This window comes from Artibeus jamaicensis, unplaced genomic scaffold, assembly GCF_021234435.1.
Source record: "Artibeus jamaicensis isolate MK-2021 breed Jamaican fruit bat unplaced genomic scaffold, CSHL_Jam_final contig_467, whole genome shotgun sequence".
In the NCBI taxonomy this organism is placed as follows: domain Eukaryota; kingdom Metazoa; phylum Chordata; class Mammalia; order Chiroptera; family Phyllostomidae; genus Artibeus; species Artibeus jamaicensis.
The window spans coordinates 6,517,998-6,537,505 of record NW_026521845.1 but is presented as its reverse complement, the minus strand read 5'-3'; the positions used below and the strand labels follow the sequence as shown (position 1 = coordinate 6,537,505).

At 38.2% G+C, this 19,508-nt stretch overlaps 1 protein-coding gene across 2 annotated transcripts in view; it reads right to left on the bottom strand.

Moving 5' to 3' along the window:
* BRINP3 (BMP/retinoic acid inducible neural specific 3) overlaps positions 1-19,508 on the bottom strand; it is a 193,742-nt gene that overhangs the window by 73,775 nt on the left and 100,459 nt on the right. For both annotated transcript variants that reach the window (XM_037142914.2, XM_037142915.2), the window contains one exon: positions 3,804-3,909. In XM_037142914.2, coding sequence (XP_036998809.2) covers positions 3,804-3,909 — 106 coding nt within the window. The remainder of the gene's footprint in view (positions 1-3,803; positions 3,910-19,508) is intronic.

The window sequence follows — 19,508 nt, the reverse complement described above, 5'->3', positions numbered from 1 at the left end:
AAGGAGAAATTTGACCAATACATGATTGCTATTTAGTGCCAAACTGGATTTTTATGACTTTTATGTTTTTTTTCTAACAACAACAAAAATCAATGCTTCATCCTTAACAATTATCTGTGAGGTTCGCTTAATAGAAACAAAGAATTAACACTTAGGGGAAAAAATTACTTTGCCCGTATCTTGATAATTGTACCTGTTTCATTCTTTTAGATTAATTCTCCCATACTTTGGTCGGGAAAAGTATTCTTAGGACTTATTAGTCACATTACTATTTATTTTTATTTCACCTAAAATATAACATTAATTGAATGCCTCCATTTGGAAGAGAATTGCTAGGCAAAGTGCAAATATGAAGACAACTGAGATGTATCCTTGTTTTAAAGGTACTTGCAGTATATTTAGGAAAAATGAAAGATGTACATAATAGCCCTGGCTGGCATAGCTCAGTGGATTGAGTGCAGGCCTGTGAACCAAAGGATCACGGTTCGATTCCCAGTCAGGGCACATGCCTGGGTTGCAGGCCAGTTCCCAGCAGGCGACCCATGAGAGGCAACCATACATTGATATTTCTCTCCCTCTATTTTTTCCTTCTCCTCTAAAGATAAATAAATTTTAAAAAAAGAAAGATGGACATAACAATATTATGTAATAATACTTAAATAACTAGTAGAGTTGGAATACCTATAATTAACTAGGTATGATTAATTCACTAAGTATTATACCATGTTCATAAGATTAGTAACTTTTCATAAAAAAAGACAGACTGGGACATATTTGACACATGCTTGTCTGGCAAGATAAAGAGTGAAAAAGACCAGAGGGCCAGTGATCGCGATGCTTATGTGCTTGTGTTGTTAATTACCTTGCGTATTTTTTTGCTAGAAATATAATCAATATAAATTAGTGTGATACAAATAATTTTCTAGTTTTCATTTTTATACATCAGCTCTGAGGTAATTTCTTCCATTGATACAGTAATAGATAAAATAGCGAACCAAAGTTTTATAAATCCATATCATTCCTTTTTTACTAAAAGCAAAAAAATATTGCACAGTGATACATCATTAAAATTTACGGTAAATATTCTATGTGGCAATAGCCTTGTACTGTGTCAATTTTGTTGAAATGAAACATTAGAAACCAACTGGTCTGCAAGAGTATTTATTAGTCAGTTACATGGCTCATTCACTTTCTCAATTTCTGGGAATCTTACCAAAAAGTTACTATTAAAATTTAATAAATGACTTTTAATTACTTCTAGTACCCTTTGACTCAAAGCTACCTTCTGTGATTTGTTAAATTCATAAGGGCTGAAAACATTAGAATATCATTAATCTTAATATATATATATATTTGCTGATACTTTTCTATGAACTAATTACTCTTGGTCATATATTAAATCAATTTTATATCAATAATTTGGAGTGGTAGCTATAGCTCTTTCAGTTTTTGAAAGATGTCTGCTCTGTCACGTAATTGTGCAAAGGCAGATTTCAAGGTCAAAGAAGCAAGTAAATCCAGCTCGCTCACTGCCAGAAATCACCCCATTTCTTTTGTTTCCAGTCAAAAGTAATGTGATGTGCAGCCATTTGACATCCCATTTCTGAATGCTAATTCTCACGGAGATGATTAAGTCATGAAGTTTTGTTCGAAAATTGTTGCCTAATGCTGTTACCGTCAATAATTCATACTGATGCTTTCTCTGCTCTGATACAAATGCTACTTCAGAAGCCATTCATTTTCTTCTACAAGAGAATGAATAAGGCTTGAAAGAATAAGGCTGATACTAAAGAGCCGTCTCGATTCCAGACTCCTCTCGATAACATACTTGATTTCAGAAGCTCTCTAAAGGACCAAACACTGATTCTACTACTTTACCTCACGCTTCATTTCAAAATGCAATACAACATACACAAAGAAATGTATCTATTTATCTATGTCTATATCATCAATATCCATCTGTATCCATCCATCAGTCTCTCCATCCATCCATCCATCCATTCAGCCAACTAAGTAAATTACTAACAAAATATAAAAAGTGCAAAGATCTATGATGTAACTTAATAAAAAAATTCTTTGGAAACACTTATTTTTCCAAATGCTACAAACAATAACCCATAATTTTGTAAGTGCTTGAAAGAAATGTATTTATAGTGACATTGCTCCTGAACGAGTGAATGCTTAGCCCTCTGCTTAAAGAAGCGAAGGTGTATCATTAGTGGTGAGGTTGAAAAGGTGAATCAGCATGCTAATTGGACTATAAGTATACAAGCAAATGAAATCTACAAGAGCGTACATGAGAAGTCCAGAGTGTCAATATTGATTTTCTAAGGTTGTTTTTGGAAAGGTCTTTGTATCAACAAGGTACACAAATAAAGCTGCAACAGAGAAACATACAAACCTGGTAACTAGAAAAGGTGAAAGGCAGAGAGGCAGAAATTGCATAAATTGAAAAGAATAAATACATAGTTAAATAAAGGGAGGTGTTGCTCTATGTATTCTTGGTGTTAATTTTTTCTAAGACATACAGGTGACTGAAGTTCTGTGTGTATAATATAATATTCTGAAAACTGAACACAGTGATTTCTAGACAGTAAGGACCCATTAATTGTGCTAAGGGATTTTAAAATTAAATCGATTGAAATAAATATAAATTTCATATAAATTTTTGTGTCCTCTTGGATGAAAGTTTATATTCTGATGGAGAGTTAATCTGTACTTATAAAAAGGAGTAAGCAGCAGAGAATCACAAGTAATATTGTGTACTATATTTCTATTGAGAGAAAATATTTCAATAACTTTAAATCTAAAATGGATCCTTATAAATTGGATAGCAGTTAAAGTTTAAAATTTTAAAGTACTTTCCTTGAAAATTTTATACAATTCAAAAGAAATGGCATTCCTTTATTCTTGACACTAAATTTAAATAAATCAAAGCTGTTAACATTTTTCAACATTGAACACTGAGAAAGAATAGTACGATTTCTAAAACTTTAATGCATCTCTATCTAAAACTGAATATCGTAAACAGATATAACATATGCAGTTAGAAAAGGTACAGTAGGAAGAACAATCCAGAATTACTCCTTTGATTGGTCGACATAATTTTGGCAATGTACCATCACAAATGTGCTTCTGAACTTCTTCAAACTAGTACATGTTTATTCATGACCTCTCCCTGCCTATTTGAATGAGCATAACATAAGCATTTTGAAAAGAGTATCTATTTGTCAGAAGTTATTATTTAAAAAAAATCCCCTATTAAACTAGTTAAAAAATGTAGTACTGGAAAAACATGGTAATTACTAGCATTATCAAATAACCTATATTTATAGTGGAAACAATTTACATATAACAATTTTGTTAGTATGTTCTCAAGTACATTTCTGTCAGAAGACAAATACATCCTTAACTGCCATCTATGCTTATATTTCAAATGTCAACAGTTCATGTTCCATGATGCATGAATACAATTAGGAGTTTGCCCAGAATCTCTATGGAAAAATTCAAGGCTCAGGCAGACCTTGGAAAAAACTGCTATTTACTGAGACAGTGATTACTGTGGGAAAGTCAAACACTATTGTGATACATTTTCCACTGCTATGGATTACGTAATTTAAGAAGTAAATTGAATTTTGACATTTTCTTCTCCTGGTCTAGAAGGTTTCTATCAGCTAAAAACTTAGGAAATTGCCCTTTTATGAGAATTTCAACAGCCTAGTATTGTACACATGGCTTAAAATAAAAAGAAGAAGAATGCAATCACAACTGGGTAGAGAATTAACAAGATTCTTCCTTCATACCTTGCAACTGAATCTTATTCTCCGGACTCTGAACCAGAACAGAGCTGACGGAATCTAGGTTGTCATAGTTACTGCAGCCGAGAGGACCCGTCCGTGTTTCTGTTACCTGACAAAAGGAAAACATCAACTTCATTGTATAAGTCAGACTTTACCATGTTTCTTGGGGTTCAACGTAGGGCTCTAGGACATTATGCACAGCCACAGTGTACACACCTAAACACAGAGGAGGAAACTCTCCTTAATTCCATTTTTCTCTCCTTGGGCCAGAAATACATCTTCTGGCAAATAATGCAAGCCCTCTTTTATCCAAGGCATCACTCACCTAAGGTCACCGATGTTAGCCAAGGTATGACAAGGGAGGGCATGTCCCTGTAGTCAGGGAGCAAGTTTTGACTCTATGTATAAGAATTGTTTTTGGTGATTCCTTTTTCCCCTCAATAAATCAGAAGCACCTACCATGCTACTGTCTAAAAACTGATGGTATTGTTTTATTTTTCTACTTCAAAATCAGCTGGACATTCTTAGTTCTAATTTCTCACTTCTACAACATATTCCTCACACACCCCACCTTTCCCCACCTTTGACTAATTGATTTTACCTACCCTCAAGATTAATCTCCTGTTAAAACACCCACACAGCGTAGCCGTTAATGATTTCCACTGGTATAATTTTACCATTTGTATAAAGTCATGCTTTGCAGTACACAGCCTTAGCAGTTAATTGTGGAATCACACATCGTAGATGGGTTTTTCCACGAGTGTCTTGGGATGGATTGAGTCAGGAGATGAGGAAGAGTTTAATCCATTATGTGAGACTGGAAATGGATCCTGAGGGTATATTTTTTAACGAAACATATTTTAAAGCTGAGGCATTTTGTGAAATCTTCGTGTTTAAAAAAATCCTTCTCTTGGCAACCAGAATATTTGCAAAACACAGTGCAGATCATGTCATTCTGCCATTCACAGCCCCACGTTGGCCTCCCAACTGTCTCAGGGTAAAAGCCAGCCCTTCCTAAGACAAAAAGAAGCCGTATTATCCCATTTCCTGTCTCCTCTCTGAATTCCCTTCCCCTGCTTGCTTCCTCATTCACCTGCCCCAACCACACTGGCTTCTTTCTGTTCTTCCACCACGCTGGTTACCTTCACGTGTCCAAAATTCAGACTCCTGGTTCCTGCAGCTGATGAGCTCCCCCCCATTACCGAGCTCACCTCTGCCCTTCCTTCACATTTTTGTTACAGATCTCTCTCTCTGAGATAGTAGGCTAACTTACTAAAAAGGAATATGCCCTCTCACACTCCCCTCTCCCAAACATCACTGTTTCCTCTTCTCCTTATCTTGTTCTACTTTTCCATAGCCGTTAGCATCTTCTAACATGCTGCCTAAGTCACTCATTTATCATGACTACTGATGAGCCCCCTTGTGAGAATGCAAGCTCTTTAAGTGCAGGCACTATCATCCTTTCCAGCAACGTTCAACCAGTATGCCACGGGAATTTCTGAAAACTGCAAAACTGCAAGCTATTTAGTCAGGGACACAGACCTCTTTTCCCTTAGACTGGCAAATACAAAATAAATAAAAATTTATGCCAAAAAAAATTACCAGCCCAAAGTGTCACAGCCTTTTGTTTCCCCATCTCTGTGGATTTGTTCTCATCCCCTCACCAAACAGGAACACATGTGAGTGTGTGAACGACTGCTGTTCAGGACCATCCTTCATTTTTGTTGTTGTTGTTATTTTTTTCTTTTTTTTATTGATTATGCCATTACAGTTTTCTATTCCCCCCCTTCACTCCCCTCCACCCAGAGAGTCCCAAAGAAGTTGGACCCAAGAAGGAACACACCAAGGCACATCATCATTACATTAGCCAAGATTAAAATGAAGGAAAGAATCCTAGAAGCAGCAAGAGAGATGGGATAGTCACCTACAAAGGAGTTCCCATCAGACTGTCAGCTGATTTCTCAAAAGACACCTTACAGGCAAGAAGGGGCTGGAAAGAGGTATTCCAAGTCATGAAATCCAAAGACCTACAACCAAGATTGCTCTATCCAGCAAAACTTTCATTTAGAATGGCAGGACCATCCTTCATTCACAGCACCAAAAAAGTCATGGATGTTACATTTTTATAGCCCCCTTTTTCTTAAAAAAAAAATAAATGATTGTATTCCATTAGCTTCAGAATTATATTAGGTTATAGCCAAGTAGCTTTTGAATAATTTTGTATCACCATTGATTATATATGTAAAACAAGAGAATACTGGTAAGTACAATATAGCTCTTTCAGAGTTCTGCCCAGAGAGAGAACCTTCCTTCTGGATGTATTGAGCTCTTCCCAAGACCTGCATCTTCCCTAGATAATGCAAAAGAAACATCAGTATTCAAGAGGAGATGCTGCCCGTCCCACAGTGTAGCAACAGAAATGCATGGAGCCTGTGCTAAAGGGACCAGTAGAAGGTGTTATTAGCACCCACACCTCGGTGCTAATGCATCATCAGTTGTTGCCTACCGTCTTTAACTTGGACCATATTTTGCCCATATTTCCCCCCAAATGCCTTTCTTCCAGAAATAACATTTCTGTTCTTTAATCACTTAACACACATGGAAAGGCTTTTTTGGTTTGTTCAGAATAACACTCACCTAGAGACCATCAATCATATTGACTCATATTGCTCTTATGATATGGTGTTTCCTCATTCATTATAAAGACTGATCGCTGTTTTTGAAATAGAAATAAAGATGCGCTATTGTATGAATTTTCCTCAAAAGTTATTCATTTTACTAGTTCTTTCTTTATTAAAGTTATCTGTTAACATGCTGGCAATTCATATACCCAAGGAATGGCTCATACCCAGAATGTATAAAGAATCCCAGTGGGTTTCTGGCTTCTGGCTCTGCCTGTAAGGAGCTTAGAAGTTGCCACTTGTTCTATCAAATCAAAACCTGAACAGACTGAAAGCCAACAATTCTTGAATCTGTGATAGACAAGGCACAGGGTAACCAGCTGCCCCCAATTCTGGATGGATAGACAGGAGATGACTAGATGACTTTGCACAGGGAGGAGACTCAAGAGCAGAAGCCCCACCCCCTGGACCCCATAACCTGACCTGTAACCCATGAGTTGCTGGAGGGTCCATGTGGTTCAAAACTCCAACAGACTCAGTCCAAGCAAGGCTCCCCACCGAGTTCCAAGAACTACCCCTAGGGTCCAACCAGGTTTCCACAGTATATACTGGAGGAAAATGCCCTCTTGCTTTCCACAGGATAGAGGAAAAGAAACCATTTTTAAATACCGCAGAACACTCTGTTCTTATCAGTGCCAGCCTGCCCTCAGGGGCAACTAGCTGATGGAACCCACCCTCTGGGGTAGTATCAGAGCCAGAGGACCTGAAGAAGGACCGTGCCCCGGCCTCCACTAGCCATCCTGGCCCCCACTAGCCACCCTGTGGAACCCAGGGTGGGGTGGACGGGGGTGGAGAGTAAAAACCTGAGGATCTCCTAAGCAGACATAGGCCCATGCTGTGAGTAAGTAAATATACCAAGAATTAGGATATTAAAGCTCTCCTGGCCTTTTACTATCTTACTGATTTATCATACCATACAGTTTTCTTTCTGTTTTATTACAGCAATTATAAAATTACTTTACCATCAACTCTTTCCATTTAACTGCTTTACGTATGTAATTGTAAACTCTCTATCCAGAATTACCTGACACATGGTAGGAATTCAGTCACAGTGAACTAAATTGATAAACATTTCATTTTAGTTAGAAATCTTTATTACAAAAAAACCACTAAAGTTCATTTGGTACACACCTTGGAGAAACTCTTGAAGAAGATGCAGCAGGGCCAGCCTATATAAATGTCTACAGGTCATCCAGCTGCACCCTGCCCCCCCCATCTCATGACACAGCTGCAGTACCTGGAGCCCAGGGAGGCTCTGTCCAGGTAGTCTGGCGTCCTGGAAGGGAAATGAGAGCTGCGGCTGGGATGGGAACCTCCCGGCTCATATGTCAAATACCCATTCGAGAAACCATACTGGCTTTCTAATCTCCATGCATAAGTTTTTGAAACTTTGCTTGCCTCGATCAATCTAATTCAGCCCTATCCATTCTGTCTCTGTCTTTCTCATGCAATAAATTTACAGTAAAGCACAATTTAATTGGTCTGGATTGATGTATAAGTCAATTAGAATGGTGTAGCATGTTGGGTCACTGTCATGAACAATAAATATTGCTATAAATGTGCTTGCTAATATACCTTGATTGAAGGCCAAATGAACTGGATTTTATTCCAAGTATTAATTTATTGGTGCTGTGAAATAGCAAAGCCCATATATTCTTATATCACTCCACACTAGACTTCTAAAAACTGAAATACAAGTGTTGATGAGTTTCCATTATTCCTAAAATAGCATGCATGTTTCTGTTCTTACATATACAGGATTTTGTATAATTGCATATACTTAAAGCTATCAAACTAAGGAAGATATTTCAAAAATGTTGGTATTAAAAGAAAGTATGTTAAAATTAATACATGATAATTATATGATGAGGATAAAATAATTATATATATAAATATGTAATAAGTGCATATAATAAGTATATAGTTAAACTATGATACATTTTATATAATTATTTATATGATAATTAATTATAAGTTACTTTTACTAATTAGAAATTATAAAGATATACAATGTTTCATATGGGAACACTAAGTTCAAAAATATTCTTATCAGTTTTTTTCTCTGTCAGTCACTAAACCTTATTTCAACATTTTACTAAGCACTTAATGTCAAACCGCCATTTCAGTATAAGCCTAGGTCTACCTATCACAGTATTTCTGGGATTGGATACTTAACTTAGAAATCAACTTGCAACATATTTTTAATAGGAGAAGCATATGAAAATAAAAGTCATATCGATATAAATGTAATACTGAATTTTAAGAATTGTTTTATTACTTACAGTAAGTTTTGGGAGAAAAGTGCAGATTCAGCTATAAAATGCCGCATGTCCCCAAGTGAAAAATACAAGAGTGTATCATTGCAAAGTTGTCTTGCATCTCCACACAGTAATGACATTGCACTTGGTGCATTATACACAATTAATATTGTGATTTAAAGTATAGCTGACATTGTCAATGCTTCTTGAACCTGCTCCAACCATTTAATGGAAGTTTAAAATAGTTCATGATATACAATCAATGCCAAGATGGCACATATTTTCACATAAAAACTACACAAACAAATCAAATTCAATGTAAAGCTGAATTGTTGAATTATTTATCTGTGCAAATGCCTTTATGCTGAAAACTATCTTGCCTAGTTTCATTTCCTATAATGTAACTATCACAACCATTTATTCTAGGGTTGCATTTTTAAAGCTTTCTAGATACTCTGCTACTGGAGGGACAGCGATCCTTAAAACATGAGGACAAAGAGTATGACTATAAACAATACTAAGGGGTACCCATAAAACATGTACAAAATAAACACTACAACTATAAATTGTAAACTCTAAGAAATGAGAAACGCTGTTGCCAAAACAGAGTATGTGAATTAAGCTCTGAAGAGAGTAATGCAAAAGACAGAGCTCACACTTTATTGAGGGTCAGAACAGAGCATGCACTCTTCGGAGACCAATTGCGTTGGTGCAGGGTTCATCCATACTTGCCGCCGTGAGCTTGGGCGTGGTTACAATGACTGACCTGTTTTTTAATACTCCATAAGTAGCCTGATGCAAAGAACATGCATGTGCGTCACCCACAAGCTGCCCCAGATAACCCTAAGGAGGAAAGGGATGCCTGCTCTTTGAATGCACCTTAAAATATCAAGTTCCATGTGGGGCTAGAAGAGAGAAGATCTCTCAGACTCTTCAAGTGTCTATCCAGGGTGCTATGGAACAAAGTAAACTGGACACAATTTTGTCACAACGAGGCTGCTGAACAACATCAGGACCCCTTTGTTCACAGACCACGACTTCCAAGGGACGACAACACCTGCTCTTGGCTGGTCTCGGAGAGGCCAGATCTATAAGCACACTCCTAGAGATGGTATTTTGATTTCTGTTTTAAATAACACGAGCCTAAAATCACAGCAATTGCAGGAAACTCAGTGTCAAAACAAGAAAAAAGCTTTCTCTGGGTTCCCTAGTACAATGTACATATATTTAGAAAACCGACGTTTCTATCAGAGCTCCATCTGCGATGCCTGTAAATGATGATGTTGCATCAGGGGTGACTTTGGGCTTCATTAGATAGAAGCTATAGAATCTTGTTTTCACCCTCGAGTTGGCTAAGTTTTCTGATGCATGTAGTATTAATAAGGGAAGCAGTGAAGCTTCGCTGCCTCAGGGCATTACAAATAACAAATACAGATCGCAACCGGCTCAGGGCGGTGGCCTGCTGTCCGCGCTCCAGTGAGTTATTAGGCAGTCACCACACTTGTCACTGCCACAGTGGGCCAGGCTGCCACCTCCCCTGCCCAGAGGAATCACATTTTCAGAACTCAGGAACCACAGGTTCTTTTTCTGTCGCTTTGCATAAAAAATAAATGTATTTCAGGGCAGTGTTTACAACAATACATTTATTTTAGAAATGAAAGCAAACAGAAGAAGTAAACCATTTAAAGGGCTTTTACTTTCATTATTGTTTATTCTATGAATTGCAATCTCCATTGCCTTTTAGTTATTGAATCTCTGTAAAATGACCACACGCTTGGGAGATACAAGGGCAACTAACACTTCGGGGTCCAAGTCCAGAACACAAACACTATTTGGTGGAGCTTATATAAACCATCCCATAAAACTGCTAGTGTTTTATGATCATTTCCAACAATGACATTGTCAGCTCTCTGCAATGGATGGAAGCGCCAAAGTAGGAGTCATATGACAGGCTTACATGTAACATCGTCAAGTCACTGAAGCAATGGGATCGGCAGAGCATCCTCAGCCCGTATTGGCTCCCCTGCGGAGAGAGAGATTGCTCTTTGCAAAGGAACATGATATGCTGTTCCCTGTGGTTCTTATTCTATTCCCCAAACCCTTTCTGCCCCTCTAGACCCAACCACTTCAAGCTATTCTTCAGGGTTGATTGTTCTCTCTCTTCGATGGAATGTGCATGGGAACAGGAGAGGGAACGCACCAAAGCTGTGAGAGACTCTAACCCACGACTCACCTAATGGCTCTGTCGTCAGGATAAGTGAGCAAAGGGTCACCCTAAACAGAGCCACACACTTTCACTAATGACTATTGCACAATTTGCTGCATTGATGTATTTCCAGATCCACCCAGACTGCCCAGGTGGGACTCATATGGAGTCTCAGTCAAGGGGTTACCTGTGAGCTGATGTTGGTCTCAACCAAATGACCTGTTTTCCTCCCTTTGGACGAGGTGACTAAGATTGTGCAGGTGTGAATGTCAAGTGCTGGAGTGCAAGCGCCTATCCCCACGTTAGAGGAAGAGAGCAGAAGAATCAAGAGTCGTGCCAATCGACCATGGCTGGGAGTGCACATGAGATACACACCTGGACAATCTGTCACTCGTCCCAGTGCCAGCCACCCAGGACTCTGCCACATCAGGGCACTAAAGTTGGGAACCTGCTTAGACAGAGCTGCTTTTGCGCTGCGTGTTTAGTAACACTATTTCATTGTTAATGTTTTTAAACATCTTTAATTTAGACGTCAGTATAGTGCATTGGCATCCCCGCAGTGCCTACTCTTCTATTTCCAAAAAGATACTTTTACCAAACTGTTGTATTACTCTCCTGAAATTCCCTGTGTACTAGGACTATTCTGAACTGTTTATTAAACCATGAGTATTGCTTATGATTAAAAATGCAAAACTTTTTCCTACAGTCTTTTAAAGTTTCATAAGCGTTGACTATTTCTGAATTCCATAAACATAGCAAATGCTTCTGACTTCATTTACCTTTTTATGATAAGACAGGTAACGTCTGCACACAGACTAACTAAACTTTCATTCTGAAGCTGACGTATGCTTCCGTTTGTCCCAATAAAACAAGAGAAGCACACCACGTCAAAACTCGGCAGTCGAGGGTATCATCAGAAAGACAGAAATGGATTTCTTGTTTCAGTTGGTCATTACAGACACAGTTTAACTGTCATTTCTGTCTTTTTACTCACAATAAAGCTAGGATACATCCAAATTCTTTAGCAACTAAAAATCATTCAAAGTCAGCACTAAGATGGCTTTTAATAAACAAAAAAGATACTAAATAAAGAGGAATCTTATAGTCTACATGAATTACATGTGTATTAATAAAATTCTAAGAGCCAAAAAAAAAAAGCCATACATTGGGCAAATCGCTCAGCAATACTGTGATTGCATTATGCACTGTTGACCTTCCCCCATTTTTAGCTGAAACAGAGCCTGACCATTATACCTATCAATAAGACAATACATTATAATAATGGAGGCAAAGCAAAATGGAAAGGACAAGAAGTTTGGTAATTTCTTTTAAGTATGCATTTGTATATTTCCTGGAATACTTAATTTAGAATTTAAAAATTGAGATACAAAATAATCAATATCCAGTGTACAGTCTCCTCACTTCTTGTCTTCTTCGTCCATTACTGTTCCCCTACTTCCTCCTCTCCTCCGTATCATTTCTTCCCATTTACATCCTGCAGAGACCAGGGCCCTACAGCAACTTCCTGACACTCTACTGGCAACAAGCCTTTCTCAGAGCACAGCCCCCCAACCCACATGTCCTGAAGGCACCGTGGTTATAAAGGCTCAGACTTACTCACTTCGACATTCTAGAGGCGCCCCTTGACCATACAACAAGGTGAACTCTTGGCCACACTAAGACTAATTCCCATCAAGTTATTTTTTAAAATCTTAGAGAAAATGATGCTTCAATGAGTATATTATTGATATTTTGATTTATGCTTTCCCCTTTTCTAAAAGATGAAAAGAAAAGCCCTATTTATGCATATGTCATTCATGTAGCATAGGTAGGGAGAAACTTTCTTAAGTGATTTATTCTAAATGACTCAACCTTGATTCTATTTTTTGTTAAAAAATATTGTTTTAATTTTTTTCTATGGAAGAATTTCAAAAGAAGAGAGCTAATCTGCCTTTTATAATAAATTATCATGTCAACTTCTCTTGGCTCAGTTGACACACAAGTAGTCCTTATGTGATGCCATATTGAGTATGTGGGTATTTGATCCTGTATTTATGGGGCCTGATGAGAGTTTATGAGCTGCTCTATCAGTGGTATTTATATTGGGGTGTCACATCACTTGTTTTAGGTTGGGTGCCTCTTTCCCCTACATTAGTATAAATTTGTTTTCATTTATTGATGTAACAATTGTGCCTCTCGCTAGCACAGTAGTCTCTCTGAAAGTCTGGTTAATTAGCAAGTTGGGGAAGCAAGCTACATAGATTGGTTACTGAATAGTTTCCTAGCGAGATAATATTTGAGTTGAAACTGTTTTCCTTCTGGAGGTTATAAATTTTATTCCATTTTTATTGTGTACTTTTTTCTTTTTATAAACTTCCTACATACTCAGATGCTATGCCTGCTTCATATGTCATCTATATTCAATCCCAACTTCAACTTTTTAAATTTTTTTCTTTTCATTTTTTTAAATATATTTTATTGATTATGCCATTACAGTTGTTCTATTCCCCTCTTTCATTCCCCTCCACCCTGCACACCCCTCCCCCACCATTTCCCTCCTTTAGTTTATGACCACGAATCTCAAGTTCTTTAGATTCTATATTTCCCATACTATTCTTGCCCTCCCCCTATCTATTTTCAACCTACTGTCTATGCTACTTATTTTCTGTACCTTCTCCCCCCTTCTTCTCCTTCCACTCCCCTGTTGCTAACCCTCCATGAGATCTTCATTTCTATGTTTCTGCTCCTGATCTAGCTGTCCTCTAAATTTGCTTTTGTTTTAGGTGTGGTTCTTAATAACTGTGAGTTTGCTGTCCTTTCACTGTTCATCTTTTTTATCTTCTTTTTCTTAGGTAAGTCCCTTTAGCATTTCATAGAATAAGGGCTTGGTGATGATGAACTCCTTGGATTTAATCTTATCTGAAAAGCACTTTATCTGTCCTTCCATTCTAAATGAAAGTTTGGGTGGATAGAGCAATCTTGGATGTAGGTCTTTGGATTTCATGACTTGGAATACATCTTTCCAGCCCCTTCTTGCCTGTAAGGTGTCTTTTGAGAAATCAGCTGACAGTCTGATGAGAACTCCTTTGTAGGTGACTGTCCCCTTATCTCTTGCTGCTTCTAGGATTCTCTCCTTCATTTGAATCTTGGCTAATGTAATTATGATGTGCCTTGGTGTATTCCTCCTTGGCTCCAACTTCTTTGGGACTCTCTGAGTTTCCTGGATTTCCTGGAAGTCTATTGCCTTTGCCAGATTGGGGAAATTGTCCTTTATTATTTGTTCAAATAAGTTTTCTACTTGTTGCTGTTCCTCTTCCCCTTCTGGTACTTCTATAATTTGAATGTTGGAATGTTTAAAGCTGTGCTGGAGGTTCCTATATCCCTTCTCATTTTTTTGAATTCTTGTTTTTTCATTCTTTTCTGTTTGGTTGTTTCTTTCTTTTTTCTGGTCCACCCCATTGAGTCCCAGTTTCCTTTTCATTACTATTGGTTTCCTGTGTATTTCCCTTCATTTCAATTAGTTGAGCCTTCATATGTTCCTCTAATTTGTGACTAAAACAACCAGTTCTGTGAGCATCCTGATCACCAGTGTTTTGAACTGTGAATCTGAAAGTTTGGGTATTTCTTCATCACTTAGATTTATTGGCTCTGGGGTTCTGAGCTGTTTTTGAGCCATGTTTTGATCTGTTTGTGCCTGTTACATATGAGGAGCGGAGCCTTAGGTGTTCACCAGGCTGGGGCCACCCAGGTCGCTGGTTTGTGATGCTGTGTGTGGGGGCATGGTCAGAGAGGAGATATACTTTCTATTAATGTTCTATTTGTGACAATTCTCCATTAATTGTTCAACTTTTTCTCAAGAGCAATACTTTCTGTGCTGTATTTGTCAAGTTTTCAAGACTTTTCTCTGGCGTCTGAATTTCTTTAGAAATTGAGAATGAACATTCTCCCAGCTCTTCCTTTTTCTGTCCTGGCCCCTGTTAGGTGGCTTGGGGGGGTTTTCATGTTTCCCCATTGGGACTCCAGTTCGACTGCTGAAATACTTCATTGGTTGCAGTCCTGAGAGTAGCTGAAGACTGTTCCACGCAATTAAATTGTGAGCTTAAAAGGAACTGCGGTAGCTTATTAGTTCTCTGTGAAGCTATTAAGATTTAGCTTCTCCACCCCGAGGTGCTTTCATGCCTGGACTAGATGAACTCTGCCCACATATTCACTGCTCTTCGGCTCCTGAGGGTCAGGGGAACAAGGCTAAACTCACAGGGGACCAGCTGCCTCTGCCCGCTCCATCCTCCCCAGGGTCAATTGCCTTCTGATACTCAAAATGAAGACTTTCCGAAGCAATGAGGCCAGATTGGGGGGAAAATGCTTCAGAAACTTCTTGCACTACCCAGGGCCTGTTTTCTAGTGGGGACCTAAGTCTATCAGGCTCGGGAGAGATGAACAGGTTGGACCAGAGCAAATCAGTTCTCTCTTTAAACTGCCATCTTCCCAGAATGCCCCTTCCTCTCCCTGACCAGCAAGTTCTCTGTGACTGATCTAGTCCACTCCGTTCTCTTCACTCATTACTTGTATATTGGTAATGCTCAGATATTTTCTCATTAGATCCCCCCCCTTGAACATTGTGACCCATAACTGCAATTATATTTTATACATTACTATTTGGGGTATCACAAATGCCTCGTGTATTTTGTGCCCCAGACTGAGTTTATTAGCTCTGTGTATATACATCCAGCGTCCTGTCATGCCCTATCAAATTAATTGAAGGACCACGTCCACCATACAGTGCAGAATTAAATCCACTTTCATTCTCTCTAGCTCCTTCCCCTATACTTTCTATTGCTTTGTGTGACATACGTAAATTCTATGTTCCCAAAGCTATCGGTTTCTCTATTGCTGTTATGTTAGTGCAGGCCTCTGTCTACTCTTCCATTATTAATCGTACTATCATCCTAACTTATTTCTATGCCACTGGACTTTTCTAATGCAATGACGTTTCTGAGATATAATGTTGATAGATGTCCCATTCAAACAACAACCACCATAAAATCATTGACATGTCAGAGGATTTGTTACAGAGCCCTCATTAGCTTCAGGCTTTGTTCTCGTGTTTTGTAACTACCTTTGCCCCAATCCCACAATCAACTATCCTGGGGTAAAAACTGCTTGATTCTGATGGATTCTTAGTGGCTGGTCTGCCTCCCCCACCTGGTTAGGCTGGTGTTGAGCATGAGGTCCCAGCTGTGCAGGGACCGTGGGTTTGCTCCAGGGACATTCATTCTGGCAACTGCCCAGTGACTTGGTCACGTGACAGTGACGGAAGCTCGAGGACAGAAGCGCGAACACAAAAGTACAGTTCAAGTCTATGTGCCCTGTCCATGAACGTTCCATTGTTGATGGACAACGTTCCACCAAGTCACATGACCAGGGCCAACAACAAAAGGAGAAAATATTGTTCCTAGATTATCACAGAAGCCACAGACTCATTTGGAAAGGGGTGCAGTAAAGACTTGGGTAAAAAATTGGGAAAAGCTAAGGAACTGCGGAAAACAAAAGACTCGATTCGTGTCATTAGAACCTGGATAAACACTTTTCACTAATCAGTCACAGAATTCTTCTGACACACTGAAATCCTCTCCATTTTCTTAGCATAGCTTACTCTTTCACACTGCAAAGCTTTCCACCCTTTGTCTGGGTTTTTCTTCCCACGGGTCTACCCTACTATTATCCTTCAAGACCAGATCAAATGTTTCTGAATATTCTTACCAGTTCCCCCGGACAAGAATCAGCAAGTGTTCTAGAGGTAAAGTTATTTTTGCCACATTGTTTTTCTCTCTACTGATGTGTCTCACCAGACCAAATACTTCCAGGCTAAAAGTTGTGGCCTTCTCATTTATAAAGGCCTGACACCTCCCAGTGCTGGGTACATCACGTATATAGAATAAACACTCACGAAGTAAGCAAATTAATAGGGTGATCTGTAAACTTTTGTACAAATTTGCACTGCTATGGGGCATTAAAAACTGACTGCATCTAGCAATAGCAGGATCACACATTATGTATATATTTTGCTTTAATTGACACTTTTATTAATTCAACTATAAGTAATTAAATGGCTTCACTCATTTTATGAAAATAAAAATCTAATTTAAGTAGCAGATGCTCCAGATTTAAAAACTAGCAACTGTAAAAACTAGCAATTGATTTCCATGAAAATAAGCATTAAAAAATGTGTTGAATTAAGTAGAAACATTATATATTTAGTGAACAAATAAACAATGTTTAAACTTGTGTCTTCTTTTTAGGTTATAATTTTCTCTGGGTGTGACTCCATTTTGGCGGAGATTTTTCAGACTTTAACTCTGACCAAAGGTGAACTTGTTGGAGAGTTTGAACTAAATCACTTTAGCCAGTTTTGAGTTATGGGAGGGTGAAAGTCCATTTCTCATGCACTTAACTGAAGAAGGCTCCAACCTTTTCTCCTTACATAAGTCACACATGCCTAATGCTATATATTTTAAATGTGACAAGATTATTATAGTTCTTGGAGAAACCTCTACATTTAAAAGAAAGTATCCAATCGCTTTAAAAATGACAAAATTTTCCATTTAGGCATCCAGAAATTGCCGAAGGAGACTGTAGTTTAAAAGGAAAGGAAATACAATTAAGGTCAACTCAGATTTCTGTGTAGGTTAGATGGAAAAATGATACAGGACAAATATCAAATTAGTATAGCATTTCAGGGCAGAAATGTTAGGAAGTTAATGCACTTGAAAGAGCACTTTAAAATGTAAAAAGAGTTTAACCCCCCTCTACCTTCTACAATCAAGCCAGAAAGAGAAGCTGCCATCTGAAATGGAAACTCCACGCCCAGAGCTCCATCTGGTCAGTTTTGACCACTTACATTCTGAACTCCTCTTAAGCAGCGTGAAGGGGAAAATATTCATTAGCGAGCGGCATAAAATAAGTTCGGTGTTATATATCACATCAGAAATTACTTTTTAAACCTAGCTCAGCCTTCTTTAATTCCCTGGACAAAGAAAAAAAAAAGAAGTGTTCACATTTTAAGAGGTAGGAATAATATATTGAAGGTTTAGAATGTTAAAGAAGAAAAACGCAATATTTTTTTAACTTTACACGCACATCGATAGCATGTCAACTCTTTACATTCATTTACACTCTGGCTTTCTGAGATGGTTTTGTATCTCTGTTTACTTCCTTCCCGGTTTTCTTTGTGCCATTACTCAAGTCACTGTGGAAATGGCTGAATAGGAACCTAGGAGAGGCGTTGTGTCATTCAAGTATGGAGACTGTTATCTGTGGAGCATTAGATATAACGGGAAATAAGAAACCTTCCGAGTGTCGAGCAACTTTTTAGTCTGGTTCAAGGATACATTGTAGAGGATTTTGCTTGGTACAGACTGTAGGCTGCATTTGAAGGGAAAGAAAATAAAGTCAAGGAGAACAGCTATGGGGCTCTATAGAGAGAAGTGCCTGAACTATATTCCTATCAGGAACCTAGAGGAAGGAAGGGGTAGGAACCAGCGAAATCAACAGAACCCCTTGACTGCCTAGGAATAAAGAAGAAATGTAGAGAATGGCATGCGAAGAGCTTATTTCTAACCTTTGAATTTGATTAAAAACACAGGATAAATAGAGGAAAACATTTTGGATTACTGGAAAAATCACAGGGGGACTTGGGTTCAGGGTGGCACTGGAAGTATTGCACATATTTAGGATTCATCAAGACAGTGTTGATGGCTGATGACTGAAATAATTTCTTACATGTCAACATTTCTATTAATAAAAATTATCTCAAAAGCACAATAGTTTATTGACAATATCCTCCCTTTACTGAGTTACATGGACAGTTAACTGGTATAGAAGTCATTTCTTTCTGTATACCATCCTTATGCCTTTTTAAAAAAAATACTGCAAAGTCAAGGAAAAATTTATTTTGAAGATGACCTTGCCTAGAGTTTTTCTCATTTTCCCAATTAGTTGAAAATTGCTATAATTTAATAGGGAGGCGAGCAAGCTGTCTCTTATCTCCCTAAACCTGAAAAAATGAGTATTTTGATAAAAAGAAGCAAGTTATGAACACTTAGACCTAGTAATCCCAGTACCCATAATTAACTATAAAAAGCTAGGTGAAAATTGCAACGGACTACTTATAAAAAAGAAAAAAGAGGTTGTCTAAGTTTGGCATCCTCCAAATTACTTGTATTCCCCGAATTTTGGAAAGAAGAATTTTGGACTGTTGTACAAACCCTTTTCCCAACAGCGTTCCATTATGAATACAAGTGGAAATACATAGATTCACCAGAAAGTGAGCCTTCCTCTTAGGTTCAGTGAGTTTTCATAAATTACCATAAAAGGATTATTGTATTGCACTGTAGTTCTAACAAGTCAAGTCTGCCTCTGTGTACCCTTGATGTGGCTCCTTTGTACCAACTGACTTCTGCAAAGGGTAAGGGGATCCTGACTCATATCCACTCTGTTTCACACTGTTTTTCTGCATTAGAGCTTGCGCCTGAGTCCTCTGTCTACCTTATCTTGTATTTGTAAT